Source organism: Zeus faber, assembly GCF_960531495.2.
Source record: "Zeus faber genome assembly, chromosome: 2".
NCBI lineage: Eukaryota > Metazoa > Chordata > Actinopteri > Zeiformes > Zeidae > Zeus > Zeus faber.
In genome coordinates, this window is record NC_137189.1 from 18,229,397 (window position 1) to 18,246,486 (window position 17,090).

Here is a 17,090-nt window from a genome sequence, read left to right on the forward strand (position 1 = left end):
CAAACAAACAAACGTGTAAATGTGACCACCCCTTCCTGCAACAGCCAACAAGAGAGCCGCACTGATTTCCTCAAATCATTCATTCTTGCTGCCACCCCTGCGATGTGGTGAGACCTTTTGTTTTTTTTTTGGATTCTACGCGTTGCGATCGCCACCTCCAAAACAAAATAAAGGAGTTTTCTTTATTTTCCTTAATGCAGTAAAATAACTTCCCCTGGCTCTGCTTTTGCTGCAGCCATTCATGTGCATAGATGCGTGTGTGTTGTTATACACTAAAGAAACGTGGTTTATTTGGTAATTGTGCAGTTTTCTATCAAGTTCAATTTCTAATTACATTTTTTTGGACTGTGGACTTGTGCCCTTGTAGAATTCCGAAAAACCAAAGCCACGTTGATTCTTGTTTTCCGCTTGTCTTGCCTGCATCAGCCCTTCTCAAACCCGGGGTCGAGGCCCCTGGAAATGCAGAACTTCTTCCTTTTAAAATTTGGATCTCAAAAGATTTATCAGTTTTTGGTTACTTCTTAGAAGTGGTTGGTTTACCCATTGGAGCTGCGATTTTGTCCGTGAAAAGAAAACCGCACTAAGGTTTATTGATAAGGCCCATTGTTTGCCGTTTTTAAAAGTGGGTCCCCAGAACAAAACAAAAAGAAGAAAACATTTGAAAAGCACTGATCTACACACACCGCTGCCAAACCTGTGGAATGCAAGCATCACTATGATTCGTGTTTTTGAAATGGGATGGTCATGGTCAGCTCAGTATTAACACAGAACGGTCCCACTGCAGTTTTTTAAATAAAGGGAAAATCCATTTGCACGCCACTGTGATCAAATGCGTGTGGAATCCTGCTCAATAAGATGGCTTTTTTATTAAATAAAATAATAACAATAACAGTGATAATACATTTTGCGTATAAATATACAGTATAATTCCATTTTCCAGTGTGTAAATAGCTTCAAAAGAAAATCTGAGCTTGTTTTGATGAAGAATTATGGGCAAGTTTGACTGCTGAACTGTTAAAAGTAGACATGGTGACATTCTTCCAACACGAGTGTTTATGTGTGTGTGTGTGTGTGTGTGTGTGTGTGTGTGTGTGTGTGTGTGTGTGTGTCCACTGACATGATGACTGTGCAGGTACTTACTAGTTCCACCCAGAATGCAATGGGCTCATCACAGGAAAGTTGACATATTCCACAATAATTTGGGTGGAATGTTTGAAAGTCATCTTTATGGATCCACTACAGATGAGAAAGTGTGATTATGTGGTATGCGATTATATGGTTTGTCTAAGATATTACTTGTGTATTATATTTCTGTTTTGTTCCCCCTACTCAACATGTCATCTATATTTTTTTTTAGATTACATTTTTGTAATATATGGAAAAGGTAAATTAAGTTTCTGAACTCTGTGTGTGTCTGTGTGCTATGGTATGAAAGGAATGAGCACTTTGAGCAGTATTTTGGGTTTTGCTGACGGACAAAGGTTAATTGTATTAAATATTTACACCACTCTTATTTCCAATACACTTCAAATTTATCATCTTCATAAACACCATTTCCAATGCTTTGACCCTTATGAAAGCCTTCAAACTTCATTATTTTTATTGGTTTAATTTCCTAAATTACTATGTATGGTGCTAGTATGAATTGGTTTGTAGTATGTAGAAATATGTAGTATGAATTGGCTGTTGAACAGTAAATTTGAGCAGCAATTCAGCTTTTCAATTTAAAAGTGTTGATTTCATGGAACTTTGTTAAAGATTTCTCAGATATCACTTGGATGACTAGATTGTCAAGACCAACCAACGTGGATGTCCCACATGCAGACCAATTGTAGGCAACAAGCAACACAACAGCGAGATCTTTTGCAGTCTTTATTAATAAAATTTCTAAGAACATAGTAAAATAAGTTATACATTTGGCCAACAAATTACATTTTCCTTTACAGTTCATTCCAAAGCACAGGTTTGGGAGATTGGTAGATGTGGCATTTCTGAAATGTTAGAATCCAATTCTCCCCCTGTTTAAAAACTATTTCCACAGGAAATGACATTAAAAAAGAAGCTTCCCCTAAAAAAAAAAAAAAAAAAAATTACTTTTTCTAAAACTTAAGAATAACTGAAAACCTCAGGCATTTAATAGAAATATTATTGCACAATAAGTTGTTTTTTCAAGGAACATGTCAATTTCAAACGCTGCTGATTTTCAGATGTTTCTATGCAAGAACATCTCTACCATAATTTTGCATTGCATTATTTTTATTTGAAAAAAAGAAAATGATGAAGCATGATCAAGTTGCATCTTGTTTGTTGACATGGCCTGGAGCTGAGGCCAGTGGCGTGTTTAAGGCTCGGCCATGGCTGACCTCACAGAGTCCTGAGGGGCCGCCTCCGGCTTCATGGACAAGTCCTGGTCCTGTCCAGGGCCTGGGTGAGGCCCCCCAGGGAGATTGGGCCTCTCAGGAGGACCCTGGACGAAAGCATCTCTGTGAGGAGGGACTCCCCCTGGGAACAGAGGCCCCGCTGGGTGAGGGTGGTCCCATGGCCCTGGGAAGCGCATGTCAGGGGGGAACGGTGGACGAGGTCCCATGGGGCCACGCATGCCTGCACAATAATTCCAAGTTAATAAGACACTCACTGACAGAACAAAAATACAACTACGATGTTAAATTAGAATCGCTGCCATACCGTGCGGTGGGGGCATCGGCCCAAAGTGGTGAGGTGGAGGGGGACGGAAGTGCAGGGGGGGTTGGCCCCTGGGGTCAGTGGTGTGTCCAGGGCCCAGCCGGGGCCGGAGTGCATGTCCGTTGGATGGACGAGGGCCAAACTCTGCTCCAATTAGGCTGGGCTGTAGCAGCCCCGGGTGTCCGTTGGCGGGCAGCGGGGCCCCGTGGGGGGGCAGGGGGCCGGGAAGTCCAGCCGCCGGGTGGTAGAGGTGGCCGTGGGGCCCCGGGCCAGGTCGCGGGAGCCTGTGAGGTCCAGGGTGTTGGAGACGGCTGTGGGGCCCTGGCGGTGGTGGAGGGTGACTGTGTCCCATGCCGGCTGGGGGGCCCAGGGGGGAACCTTGACCCCGGGATCCAGGGGAGTCCACGATGCAGGAGCTTGAGAAGGATCCGGGACCCTGAGTAGTGCAGAACAAGTCAGATGAAGGTGCAAAGAAAGCGGTCACTCACACCCCAAAAAAAGCCAGCAGTACTGCGAGCACACGGCCAATCACATGCCGAGCAGCCACACACCATGATTTTCAGGTCCCAAAAAACACAACCACACATGCTCTGTAAAATTGTTTTGTTAGACTACTGTTGTTTTGTCAGACTACAATACACAGGGAAAACTTAATTTAGAGCTGCTAGAAATTATAAGGGACAAAAAAAACCAAAAACCACATCCAGCCAAAAAGATTTAGTCAACCAAGTGAAAGAAGCCTCTGATCTCTTCCCAAATCCACATCCAGCTTTGGAAAAGCCAGGGAGTGGGGCTTACGCCTCCCGTACTCACTGGCTCTGGGCTGTGGGTGGCAGTCTCAACCTTAGAGTCTGAATCTACGGGTTCTGTCTGTGTCAGAGCAAGGACACACAGGGGCCATGAAGGACAGGACACTCGGTCCACACGGAATTCTACGGTCTAAAATGGAAGAATATGAACGAGAATCGGACATGAGTGACTTACAGAATCATCCAGTGAGGGCGAGGAGGTCCGAGGAGCGTTGATGTCTGGGGGAAAAAAACAAAAACAAAACAAGAACAGTACCATTACATCTGTTTACTACGAACCAAGAGTTCAAGCGTGGTGAACTTTGACCTGTGATTTAGTATGACCTAAAGACAAGTTCATGAAAATGGAGTCTACAATAGAACACAATAACTTTATTTTTTTTCAAAGGGAAAATCCATTAATATGATCAAAATTATTATTATTATATAAATGTTTCCATGATCTGAGCGCTCCATCACGCCACAGAGACCCACCGATACCAGAGGTGTGCTTGTTGTCGAGGTAGCGGCCGTGCGGGTCTGATGGAGGCCGTGGACCTGATGTGGAACAAAATAAAACAACTTAATGATCATAATAATAACAACAACAACAACCACACCAGTCATCTCATTGGGTGTTCATATATTCTTTTTTGCTTTAAACAATATTATTTTATTACCACCTGATTGTGTCCACTAGGTGCTTCAGAACATTATAATACCAATGTCAACAGAAGTCATCTGTTGAGCATCTTGAGATCTCATGGGAAATACAAACCAGATATTGTTCAGTTAGGAAAATAAACGGCATTTGATTAGATAAATGGACGGAAAGATAGACGGTAGACAGATAGATAGATCAACCTCTTACATCAAACAATAGGCAATAATAAAGAATAAATAAAAAATAAAATATGGAAAAATGGGGAAATATACACTAAAAACAGTTCTATAAGTGTTAAAAATTCCATATCATAAGATAAAAAAATGCTGCAGTTTTTAGATAAGGTCTAAATAGAATTTACCATCACTTTGCACACAACTCTGTTGCGTAAATATCACATTGATTATTCAAATGACGGAAGGTATGATCCATGAAAAGAAGAAATCCCAAGGAAGGAGTTAATGGTTGCTACCAATAAACTAGGAGCAAAGACAGAAGAAAGGATGACGCAAGGGAAGGCAATATATGAATAGAGGATATAAATAAACTGGATTATTCCTGCGGCACAGAATGAGGGTGATGGTTTCGAGGAAGGTCATGTTGATGAAGGAACAAAAAAGGAAGGGAAAGAAGAGAGACCAAGCGAATAAGAGAAGCAGGTCTGAACGCAGAAGAGGGGAAAAGAACGATGAGAGGCGTGAAGGGTGGACGCAGGGCCGCAGGAAGGGGAAATAATCCATAATCCGCCGGGACTCACCGTACGGATCGATTCTTCGGCCCACGGGGGCGGAGGGGGGACGCCTGGGCCCCTCTATCATCGGAGGGGGGGACGGCGCCCCCCCGCTAACCGGAGAGGGCCCATACGAGTCACCTGTTAAACCCACCATGAAGAGGAAGAAAGTGGAAGAAATTATTTTCATTTTACGCCCGGCATGAAATTAGACTGACAAAATTCTCGGGTACATCTCTATTAAATGCCCTGGTGAAAACAAAAGCACAGCCGGAGTTCGCTCGCAGGTCAGATTTCTGAATTTCTGCTCTGGAAAACCCTGTGCCCCTGGTGGTGATTCCAACAGGCGGAGGATGTAGGCGCTGCCCACCTTGGCGGGGTCCTACGAGCTGTCCAGAGTTTGGCCTGAAGAGAGGAGCGCGCCGCTCGTTCAACTGGGACGTGAGGACGGCAAGTCTGGAAGGACGGGAGGAGGAACATGGAAAATGCTTGAGTTTTGCATCTTCAATATCTAGTTTGTTTGAAGCTGGAAGTAGAAGATCTGGACTTTAATATTCAGTCTACTCAACGATCCAAACGCTTACAATATGCTTCGGTATTGACTCACTTCTCACGCAGTTTTGACGTTTCAACTTTCTCCTGGTTCAGAGCCCGCTCAGCATTTCGTGCGTTCACCTGGACAAATAACGGAAAACCGCCATTTAAAAACAAAACACCGCCACTTTGGAAGATAAGGCAAATTTTAGTTACCAACCCAATTGGAATGAGTCTTGTTTTCTTGCTCCTTAATCTGAAAACAAATAATTTTAAAACAATCAGTGTAAAAGCAATGACTTTTGCTATATCATTGGTTTTTTTTGTTTAAGTTTGCATGAGTGTACCTGTTCTTTGTAGACCTCCTCAGTCTTTTTCATCTGCTCCTCCATCTCATTGATGCGTTGCCTTAAGACTTTGACCTGCTCCTCCGCCTCCACCGCCTTCCCCCCGACCTCAGAGAGCAGAGACTCCTTGCTGCGGCGCTCCAGCTCCTCCTTTGTCAGCCTCCTGTGGAAACACATTTCAGTGACTCCCGGTTACTGTGCGTCATTAACTGCGCACCTTGAGCTTGTTTAAAAGCAGTAAACCATGAGATTATTTAGTTTAAAAAAAACAACCAATCCCACGTTATATACTTTTTAAGAAACAATTCATCAACATTCAATGTATATACATTATCCATGTGCTCTCAAATGACCAAATTATTTAATGAGGGATCAACACTAACTTTGATAAATGGTTGCCAGGCTGCAACCAGGCATCAGCTTTTTGTTGCTGAAACTGAAAACATGGTTGCCTTTTTTAGTCACCTTATATTTTGAGTAATTAAGATACTATGCAGTTATGTCAGCTTAATAATGAAAATGTGACATAAAAGAATCTTTAAAAGCTTTAACACAGTAACCAAACTAAATTCTTTGTAGTTTGTGTTTTACCTGATACATTACAGAATTTGAATCTTCAGAGGGGAAGAAACATAATTCAACACAGACAAGAGCTGTGATAATATTAACTCCTTTGATCACACTTGGCCTGATCATACTTAGCCTGTGTCTCTGTCTCTCTTACACCCATATGTATATGCTCACCACACAGACAATACGAATCTCAATAGTCCCGTTTGTCCCCTAATTGTTAACAATGGAAAATTCTCATTAACATCTTTCCATTTAAAAGTATCTCTCCACCAGATGAGATCTGAGCCGTGCTCATTATTAATGCGGTCCGTCTACAAAGATAAGAACTGGTTATTGTATTGTAACGGCTATGTGTTGACAAATTTGACCAAATTCACTAGAAAAAGGACTAAAATTAAAAGACATTTTCTGTATATTTTTATTTGAGTTTGTTTTGTAAGTACACAATATCGTTTCAGTTAGTTTTCATTGTTTTCTTTCTAGTTTTGACTAAAATGTTTTTTTACACCTACCACCTTTAGTTTATAGTTAAGTTTTAGCTAACTGTACAGGGATGTAGCCACATATGTTGTGGAAAAGGTCTGAAAATATACTTATAGTGGCAGCTAAAGGTTTTCCAAGTTCCCATGAACGCATCACTTCCAACACACATTAGTTTTCGGAGCCCTTGAACGCAGCATTGCTTCCTTTCTTTCAACTGGAGACTAGAGTCATGTCCACTTCTTAGACAATGAGTACACTAGTTAATCCATCACGGATGGCACTGTTTTCTCAGATGGAAAAAAAAAAAAAGCTGGAATGGGTCGCCGCACCCCCCCCAGATGATTTACACAATTAAGTCACCCAAATTGACCTAACCTTGCTCTATTACATACACTCTTGGGCTGACAGCGCAGCACGGCAGGAGACGCTCCGAGGTGCGCTGAGATTTTACAACTGAACTATAAGCAGGACGGACACCTTTACTCTCTGACCGTGTGGAAATCTGATGTTTTCACATCACAGATGCCGAAGAAGAAAGGCATAAAAATGTGAGTCTTCCAGGTATACCACGAGACTCATATAGGCTGATATAGGAGTTAAGTGTGGGGCCGAACTGGGGGGGGGATAGAATAGAGGAATCTTCGTACTCAAGAGCCAAAATGCGAGTCGACTGACTGAGTCAGGTACAGCCCTACTATATAACATACTTATATCGAACCTAAATCTCCAAAATGTTACTGTAAATTAGCCTATAATAACTTAACTTGAGAAAAAGTTATATCCTGCATGCCTGATGGGTCCTGTGGTTGTCAGTCGCACCAAATAAGATTGGCCTCCCAAAACTTCACAAATTTCCTTTTGTTTTTCGTTCAGGTTCATCTGGTTCTTTGTCAGTTGAAACAATTTGCCCATTAATTTGTGGTGTTGACGGATTGGTCGAACCTTTCACCCACAGTCAAACAACTTCATTTGTTTCGCCATAGTCTCTAATACAGGTGCCTGTGTGCACGAGTCAATGCACGTCTAGTTCCGACTGCAACAACAATATTTAAGTATCATGAAGGCAACAAATGTATTTATTTTGGGAGCACGTTGCTGCTGTTTTTTGTCCCTATTTTTTTTTAATGTTAAAAAGTGGTTGCCAAAGGAAGTAACCAGAGGCCACAACGTGGTTGCCAATTGACTTAAACTGGTTGCAAAAGGCAACCGTTACTGTCAGTCTCTAATACGAGCGCCACTTTATTTCATTTTTTTTTTACTCATCAACCAGAAGACATACCTTGGAGATAAGAAAGCAATCATGTGATAGTGAAGATGAGGGTAAACCCGGATGTTGGGAAAGAAAAAACGAAATAGTCGTTTTTTTTTGTGGAATACTGGGATTTACCCACCCAATAGGAATCGTATGGATTTGCTACTTTAAAGGCAACTTATTTTGATTCTAATTAACCACAGTGACTCTCAACAAAGTCTCCTTATTACTATCATGATTCACAGTGGGAATAGTGCTTACTGCTGTAAGGCGTTCTCCTTTTGCTGGTACATCTCCGTCATGATTTCGTTTTTCTGTTGGAGGATCTTGAACTGGTTTTCCACGTGGCTCTTATCACTTTTCAGGGCGGCGATCGTGTGTTCAAGGTCCTGGTGATTCTCTGCAGGAAACGACAACGTGCCGAAAAAGCAGAGCCAATACACACCAGGGTATCAACCAATTCTGCAACTTTTTAAACACGTTATTTTTCATATTTTTGACTGCCGGTGCAAAGAGAAGCAAACCAAAATCTAGTTTGTTCTGAGCCTAAAATACAATCAAAAACATCCACAATTCTGAATTATTATTCTGAATAAAAACATACATTTTTTTTTTTTTTCATATCAACATCTTAATCCCAAGAATTAGACAGCATTTTAGACTTTTTAATAAAGTCCAAGTCCGCCAGTTTGCTGAATTGATTGAATATATTTGCAAGCGTTTTAATGACCCTTGGATACTGCGCTCAAGTAGATTATTGATTTGAAGAAGTAAAAACACACTGTGTCATTTGTCATTGCTGCATTGTTCCAATAGTGATGCACACAGGGTTACTGCGCCAAAGCAACAAACACTTCTACCAATTTTCTATGCACCTTGACCCTCCAACAAAGCTCCAGTATTATGTGTGTGCCCCTAGTTATCTTGAGAGTGGACCTGAGCAGAAACGCGAGCGGCCGTACCTTCCAGAGCTTTCCGAGCCTTCTCCTCGTTCAGCAGCTTGGTCATGAAGCGATTCCTTTCGTCCTCCACCACGCTCAGAGTGGTCTGCACCTTAAGAAAAGGAAAGAAAACAGACAAGCGGTTACTATCCGTGACCCTTCGTTAGAGGATGCGTTGGCAATACGCCTTTGAGGCACCGATCCAATATTTAGGGGACGCAATTTGCAGTCTTACTCGAGAAACATCCATCATCTGTTTTATCCGGTTCTTTATGGCTGTCTTCTTATCTGTAAAAAGGACAAAGTGTGCTCATTTATTTAAAATTTGTTCAAAATTATTTACCTAACTAACACTTAGTTGATCTTCTTTGACTTACCAATTGGTACCTCGCCATTGGCCAAGACTTTTCCATCATTTCTTTGCATATCACAAGCGTCCAAGTCTGCCAGCAGGTCAGAGAGCACCTGATAAAAAAATATATATAGAGAAAATAAACACACACACACACACTCTCACACACTCACACTCTCACACTCACACTCACACTCACACTCACACTCACACTCACACTCACACTCACACTCACTCCTGGACTGACCTCCACGTTATGATCTTTGAGAACAACAGAGTCTTCCAGCTCCTTCTGGGACTTCTGGTAAACTTTAATCTGCTCGCTCAGGTCCTTATGTTTGTCCTCCCATCCTATAATTGTGACCTTGAGCTGTAACAAAGGCAAAGGTAAAATGTTACTCAAAGACAGACTTGGTCATTAAAAGCTTTGTCTAATTGAGTTCAGTGTAAAATGACTTTGTCAACAATGAAGCCATTTCCAGAAGATAAAACCTATTGTTTCACGACAGGACTGAAAAAGAGCCCACCCACGATCTTACCGTTTTGTTCTGCTCTTTGAGTGCTGCGTAATCCCTCTCCAGACATTTGTGCTGAATATTTCTGGCCTCCTCACGGAGCTTGGCCTCGTCCAGAAGAACAGTGGTCTGTGGCAGGAACATTTAAGAGTGGATTAGAGAGCAACTAAACACGGCGTAAAGCATGAAGCTCCGCTGAAGAACAGTGGCGATTAAGACCTTAGCGAGGGCTTCCTGGGTCTTCTTCCTGCTCTGCTGCAGCTTCTCATTCGACTTCTCCAACTTCTCAATCTGTTAGGAAATCAACAACACTGTGAAAAACAAAACGTACACTAAAATATTATAAGATGAAGATACCGAAAGAATGGGAAAATTACCCTGGTGTCATTTCTCTGAGACTTTTCCCTCTCCTCTTTAAGACGCGCTGCATAGGACTGTCTTTCTCCAGCGACCTGCTTATTTTGTCGCTCTGCTTCCAAAACTTTACTCTGTAGACACAAGAGAAGAACGTGTTAATTGACCACCTTTATCAGGTCTAAAACAGCCTCTTCACCTGCTCTCTCAATCAAAGACCATATAACACCATTAAAAGGAAGAAAATGTGTGAAAAACACCTTGAGCAATTCAGAAAAATACATCCGCTCACCTCCAGGTCTTGATTTCTTTTCAGGGCACATGTGGTTGTTTCTTCAGACTGTTTTTGCTTTTCTTTTAGTTCTTCTGTCTAAAGTGTCACCAAATAACAATTTCAAAGACGAGATACATTCTTTGCTAAAATAACAACAATAATAATAAATAATAATAATAATAATAATAGCAACAAAAGACAGGATATTCAATTGTAAACATAGATTACCTGTTGCTGGAGTTCGGACATCCTTAAAATGGCATCGCTCTTTTCTTTTTTGAGTGCCTTAATTTGGTGGTTTAGTCCTTTTTCATCCACTTGATTAAAATAAAAATAAAAAATAGAATATTCACAATTAGGGCAACACATATCCGCGGTTCCATCAAAGGGTCATTTTTTTTTTTTTAATCACTTCCCAGAATATACGTTATTAATTAAAGAGATACGTTATTTTGGTTTTCATTATTTCATTATTCATTATGAGCGGGGATTGTAGCTCAGGAGGTAGAGCTGGTCGTCTAGTAATCTAAAGGTTGCTGGTTTGATCCCAGGCTCCTCCTGCTAGCATGCTGTAGTGTCCTTGAGCAAGACACTTAACCCCTAATTGCTCCTGATGGCTGCGTCCGTCGGTGTTTGAATAATTGTAAGTCGCTTTGGATAAAAGCGTCTGCTAAATGAAATGTAATGTAATTATCCTTTGGCAGGGGGAAATTTGTTCATCCAATTGGTATATGTTTCGGGTTTTTTGATTGATTTATTTTAAGAGCCACCAAAACTTTCATTGAGGAGGATTTAAATGTATATTTAATACAACACAGTCAATTAATTCTATTATATAATTATAAAACCCAGAATCGCGATTGTGGCGCCTCCCCTTGCGGCTGCCTAAGCAAGCACCTTGTGTGGATTACGCACATTTTGGTATTTTTTAGTAGTTTTAAAGCTTACAGAGCTTATTGTGCATTACCGGGTGTCATGACATTTCACTGCATATATGTATGACCATATGTATGTGACAAATAATCTCTTGAACTTAATGGGCACTAGTACTATAACCATAAACAACGGTACAGAAATGAATTTTGTCCATATAATGTGAAAAAGTCAAAAACTTACCAAGGTATTCTCTTTTCTTTACCTATGTAAACAAAAAACAAACAAAAAGACAACAAAAACAAACATAGGCATTGTTAAGAAGCCCAAATTTAGCTTTAGGATTGTCAGAACACAGTCGTGGCAAGATTGAGTTCTTATCAGAAATTAATTCACCCTGCATCTTCTCCATTACAGATTGTAACACTGAACATGAGGTTGCATCATGGAAAAGATAAGTTTGTCGTAATGCTTACAGCCAAGACGCTTTTCCAGAAGAACATGGTGACGGTCATGATTCCGACGAATGCTGTACCGGCAACGGCTTGCCAGGGGCAGCCAAACGGGGACTCTCCGGGCTTCCACTCCTCTGGCAGAAGGGAAATCATCTGAGGACAATCATACAGAGCCACGCTTAGGGACGTACCCGGGAGATCACAGTTGACTCTCTCGTTACATATTAATGGCTCATACATCGGAACACAAATCAACGTGCTTGGAGAAAGCAAATCCGGATTTTAAGAATACAATAGCAAACCATGGATGAATCGCATGACATGAATCGCAACCCAACTAGCATGTTTGTCAATCATTTGACATAGAAAATGAATCCCACAGTAGCACAGGCCTTAGCACAGCACTGAACTTAATTCAAATGAGGCTCCTTTTAACTAGCTTGTCTATATTTGCACCTACCCATGGAGAGGTACTGTTTATTCATTAATCACAATCAGATGACAGAAAAAGCTTTCAGCAATGCTTAGTCACAGATTGAAGTTCATTTTTATATCCCTTTATCAGTTTCTTTATAAATGGATTAACAGACAACCGTTTATTCCAGTGGCGCATCTAGAAGTTGGCACAAAATACCAAAAACAGTTAGAACTGTAGCTATATTATGTAGTATATATAGTTATGACTGTTATCAGCATTCAAAGTCAGCGTATCTGCATATAGCGGGTTGGATAAATGAAAAATTGGCAAAAAACACTTTGAACACCAAATGTAATTGTCTGCTGCTTTTTTACTGCTGAAATAGATAATGACAGACACTTTTTTTTTTTTTTAACTGCCAATGCTTATGATCAAGGTTTAGCAGCTGGAAGTAGATCTTATGTGCTGGACTATCACACGGCAGAGCAGTGTGTGCACAGTAACCCAACAACAAAGAAACCTTTGAACCCAGCACGTGGCACTCTAAACACTTTAAACAATCACTCAACATATTAAAAAAGGGAAATTAGACCTGTTAACAATCCATTTTATTATGGTCTGGGCGGCACTTTATAGATTTGTGGTGTAATGTGCGCGTTTAAGATTGTGCAGCATACAGAACTCCATATGGCCTGGATTGGATTTTAAGTAAAGGTAATTTATATAATTTTACCCAACACGCTCACACACACAAGCGGATTTTGCCTTCGTACATCAATTCGTATTCCTGCCAATTACCGAGCTCAGTCAACAATAACAGCCCCGTTTCGGCCGTGTTGACACGACAGACTGGGCTTAACTGCGTCTGACATTCATCATGCTCTACTCACTCGGTGGATCTCTGTTAGGAGAAACATGTAGAGCCGGTGTAATTCACCCGCGGGGGTGGAAAAGCTGTCCATGCCGGGCTGTGTTGTGCTAATGCTAACGCTAACCTGTCAGCTGCTAGCTGGCTATCTGGAGGACTAACCGTCGATGCCGGCGCCACAAATCAGCGAGACGCAGACATTAAAACCCAATTTAACCTAGTGATTCAATTTAAATGGAGACAGGTACATAGTATTCCCCAGAGACTGTGTTGAACTCCAGTCGCCGAAGCAGGCAGCCGTGGTCGTGTAGAACACGTCAACATTACCGACAGGGGGAGGGACGCAGGGCCCCAAAGCTGGTGGAGAATTAGCGCCCCGGGTGGAATATACATGTAATTACACCGTCAACATACACGTCCTTTTAAGCTTTAGTCCCAATTTTACATGATGGTCATTATGAACATCCCTCTAAGATTTACATTTTGTCTTGAAAATAGATTGCAATTCAACCATTTTCTAAAACACGTAGAAATCTCCTGAACTCTACATAATGAAGCTAATCAGTTGTGCAGACAAATTGATCTGGTAAATGAGTATCAAGTGCATCACGTGGAACAAACTGCTGAGGATTATCACCAATTTAAGCACAATTTAAAGGTGTTTGGTCATTCGTTCTATATGTTGTGGCCACTGGCCACAAACCAAGCCCCTGCTCACTCCTGTACTAAGAACAAGTGCTGCCAGCTTCTTTACTTGCTCAACTGTACTAGTGTCTTTTGCCTACTGCTGCCATAAACGTCTTGTTTTCAGTGAAATTATTCAAATTAAGGCACAAATAGTCATTCCTACTTTCATCTTCAGCACTACAATAACACCAAGGAACTATCCAAAACCATCTATCCATCCAACCACAGAGGCAGAGGAGCTGGTCAGGAGAGTTCCAGCAGCTATGCAGTAAAGATTAGGGATATACAAAGGTAAATTACGCTTTTACAAGTAAGACTCCTGGATTCCTGTACAACATAGGCATTCAAGAAAAAAGCAAAATGTTATATAATAAATAAACTTCAAAACTTACCACAACGATCCAATCACAAATTTTTGTCTTTATCATGGCAAAAATACAACTGGTATAAAACAATCCACTTGAGAAAAAACTCCATTCCTCTTCCTGAAAATCAGAAACTGGGTCCACAGAGTCCAGAGAACCTAGAAGTTAGAAAAAAAATATATATATATATATAATAAATTAAATAAAATACACAACAATTTAGTATTGTGCACAACACTGTTATTGTGGAAATCCACACCAATGACAACTGGTTCCCTCAAACCTAACACAAGGCTTAAGAAATAGAGAAAAGATCTGGGAGTGAAAACAAAATTCAGATGCCTTTAGATGCTGATGAAATGTGCTTCATTCTAGTTGGCTGTAAATCAGAATGTGCAAGTACTACACTGCTTATAAAGAGATTCACTTCCTGGTCAAGCTACAAAGAAACTATATAACATATCTCTTTGTCTCGTGATTTTAGGTCAGGAATATGGGGAAAGAGTCTAGTGAAGCTAAGGTTAGGCTCAACATAACCACTTCCAGGGCTTAAATTACTGGCATCAGTTTAAGCAGCTTAACTTGCGAGAAACCCCATTTTAAGAAGGCGGCGGAGTGGCTCTAGGCTTTCTCGGGTTTCTCGTGTTTCTTGGGGGTTTGACTCTGTGAAATATGTTATAAAGTATTTCTAAAAGCTTCTAAACTACCAACCCGAGGGGTCCATTTCCACAATAAGGCCCATGTCAAAGGGATTGTCGAGGATCGCTTGTGGGCCCTTCTGCATCTCCTCCACCACGCTGTAGCTCGGGTGGTTGTCCTTGTTGGCGTTGAAGTGTCCTCCGTCTTTCTCTACATTAATGTCGGGTCGCTTGTGTGCTTCATCCGCTTCCCCCTGCTCCGCTTCCCCGGCGTCTGCGTCACCAAGCGCGGCGTCCTTCTCCTCTGTGACGACATTGTTTTGTTCCTCCTCAACGGTGTGCAGGGGCTTCCCTTTTTCTCCACCTTCAACATTTAATGCATGTTCATCTATGGAAACTGCGAGGGAAGGGGAAAGAGCAATAACGTGTTTAATGTCGATATCTTACGATTTCTTTGCTTGAAGAATTACTGTCAAAAAAGTTTAAAAAAAATGATGCTAATTTAGTCTGTGGGAGGAGATCCTTTTTAGATTTTCCGTTTGATTGTCCAACACCCGGGTTAATGTTTGTGTTCAAACAAGTCCATTGTGTGGTGCAAGGATGTCGGCTTTGTTATGAGAGCACAATTTGCTAAGTAGGAGTTCCCTTAAAGTCCAAGGAGATGAAAAGTAAACACTCAAAACACACACAAAAAATGTTGTTTTATGGGTCTGATTTGACCATCGGGAAGAAAGGGAAACCAGGGTCTTGTTTGGATATAAAAATTGAAAATTCATTCCACATTTCATAAAGATATATAAAACTAACTACAACGTCTACCTTGGTCGCTTTCCGGCGTCAAAGGTGTGCTGTCGCTGGCTGCAGAGTACTTTTGGCGCAGTCTGAATGCAATCTCCTGGAATTCATCCAGCAGCTGAGCCTCCTCATCGAACACACTCTCATCCGTCTCTGGCGTCGCTGTGTTTTTCGTGTCTCTGCCGTCCAGCATCTTCTCAATCTCATCCAGGATGTAGTTCTCGGAAGCCTCCATGATGCTGTCCAACGCCTTCTCGATGTCCTCGGTGGTGGCGGTGTCGGACAGCCGGGCGGCCTGCAGCTCCAGGTCCAGGTCGGAGAGCATGGCCTCCACCTTGAAAAGGTTGGTGAGACTGAGGAACCTTCGGAGGCGCCCCATGTCCTCCTCCTTGAAGTGCTCTCGCAGGAGGGTCAGCCTCAAAATGCTGTCACTGTAGTCTGGCTCCGGGGTGGGCGGATGCGCGGCGAGCGAGGGCTTGTCGCCTTCTGTATGCCGTGTATGAGACTCCGAGGAAGAAATAGCATTTTCATCTTCAAGTAGTACTTCCTTTTCCTCTCCCTCTGTGTCTTCAGGCGGCAGCTCCTCTTCTACCCGAAGGCCCACGTCAACCTCCGTTTTCTTCTGACTGTTATTCTTTTTGAATTGTTTCAAAGAGTGTTCAAGATACTGCCTGAACAAGTTGCCGTCAGCGTCGTCCTTTTCTGGTTTATCTGTAGATTCGGAATTGTTCGATTTCTCGTGTTCTTCCGATTCAGTGCCCTTAACAGACCGTTCTTCATGGCCCGTTTTGTTTTCTTCTGTATCAGCAGAATGGTTTGATGTGCTATCGTCTCGCAAAAGTGCATCATCATCTTGGACCTCAGAGTCGTCTCCCGCGGTCTCCCGCTCTATGGGTTCATCCCGTGTTTTTATATCCAATTTGTGATGGAGGGAATCCACGGGGCGAGTGCCTCTGGATGCGGGGGTTTCCGCCCTGGTGACCTCCGGCGGTTTTTCCTCCGACCCCTGCTCATCCACAGGTCGTGTCGATGATTTATCCTGGTCGGGTTCATGACCGACCACTTTTCTGGGATTCTCATCGTCCTCATCATCCAACAACGAAGGTGTGTCATCCTCGTCTGTTTGTTTATCACCGTCTTCTGAAACAAGGGGTAGAGGAGAACCGTCATCATCTAAATCTTTGGCCCATGTCTCCTCCGTTGGCTCGGCCGGGGGTGGCTCAATGTCCTCTGTTCCTTCTCGGGTCCTAAGAGGTTCATCTGCAGCCGTCTCTTCCTCCGTGACTCCCTCATCCTCATCCTCATCCTCCTCTGAACTTGAACCTCTCGCCATCTTTTCCCCACCACTGACAATTGCAAATACCTTGTCTCCAAGCGACGTCCACATACCGCCGTCCTCTGAAGTGTGTGGGTCATCATTGTCGGTGTCTTCATCTTCGTCCTCACCGTGCGTTTGTTGCGGACGTTCCACCTCGTCGGGAAGATCGGTTTCTGGAGTGTCT

The 17,090-nt window shown here is 42.3% G+C and overlaps 1 protein-coding gene across 4 annotated transcripts in view; it reads right to left on the reverse strand.

Annotated features, from left to right (window-relative positions):
* Window positions 1–1,859: 1,859 nt before the first annotated feature.
* Window positions 1,860–17,090, reverse strand: part of mia3 (MIA SH3 domain ER export factor 3) — a 17,187-nt gene continuing 1,956 nt past the window's right edge. For 2 of the 4 annotated variants that reach the window (XM_080024137.1, XM_080024140.1), the window contains exons 4-28: window positions 15,613–17,090; window positions 14,867–15,190; window positions 14,183–14,313; window positions 11,839–11,970; window positions 11,606–11,627; window positions 10,718–10,806; window positions 10,508–10,585; window positions 10,239–10,349; window positions 10,081–10,152; window positions 9,886–9,990; window positions 9,594–9,716; window positions 9,372–9,459; window positions 9,230–9,282; window positions 9,016–9,106; window positions 8,315–8,453; window positions 5,746–5,908; window positions 5,619–5,654; window positions 5,472–5,539; window positions 5,235–5,320; window positions 4,892–5,005; window positions 3,966–4,028; window positions 3,667–3,710; window positions 3,496–3,552; window positions 2,686–3,118; window positions 1,860–2,601 (exon numbers count right to left, since the gene is read on the reverse strand). The exon at window positions 15,613–17,090 is cut by the window's right edge and continues 761 nt beyond it. In XM_080024137.1, the coding sequence (XP_079880263.1) occupies window positions 2,342–2,601; window positions 2,686–3,118; window positions 3,496–3,552; window positions 3,667–3,710; window positions 3,966–4,028; window positions 4,892–5,005; window positions 5,235–5,320; window positions 5,472–5,539; window positions 5,619–5,654; window positions 5,746–5,908; window positions 8,315–8,453; window positions 9,016–9,106; window positions 9,230–9,282; window positions 9,372–9,459; window positions 9,594–9,716; window positions 9,886–9,990; window positions 10,081–10,152; window positions 10,239–10,349; window positions 10,508–10,585; window positions 10,718–10,806; window positions 11,606–11,627; window positions 11,839–11,970; window positions 14,183–14,313; window positions 14,867–15,190; window positions 15,613–17,090 (4,360 nt within the window). In that variant the 3' untranslated portion in view covers window positions 1,860–2,341. The remainder of the gene's footprint in view (window positions 2,602–2,685; window positions 3,119–3,495; window positions 3,553–3,666; window positions 3,711–3,965; window positions 4,029–4,891; window positions 5,006–5,234; window positions 5,321–5,471; window positions 5,540–5,618; window positions 5,655–5,745; window positions 5,909–8,314; window positions 8,454–9,015; window positions 9,107–9,229; window positions 9,283–9,371; window positions 9,460–9,593; window positions 9,717–9,885; window positions 9,991–10,080; window positions 10,153–10,238; window positions 10,350–10,507; window positions 10,586–10,717; window positions 10,807–11,605; window positions 11,628–11,838; window positions 11,971–14,182; window positions 14,314–14,866; window positions 15,191–15,612) is intronic. The other 2 variants (XM_080024139.1, XM_080024138.1) reach the window with 2 other exon arrangements.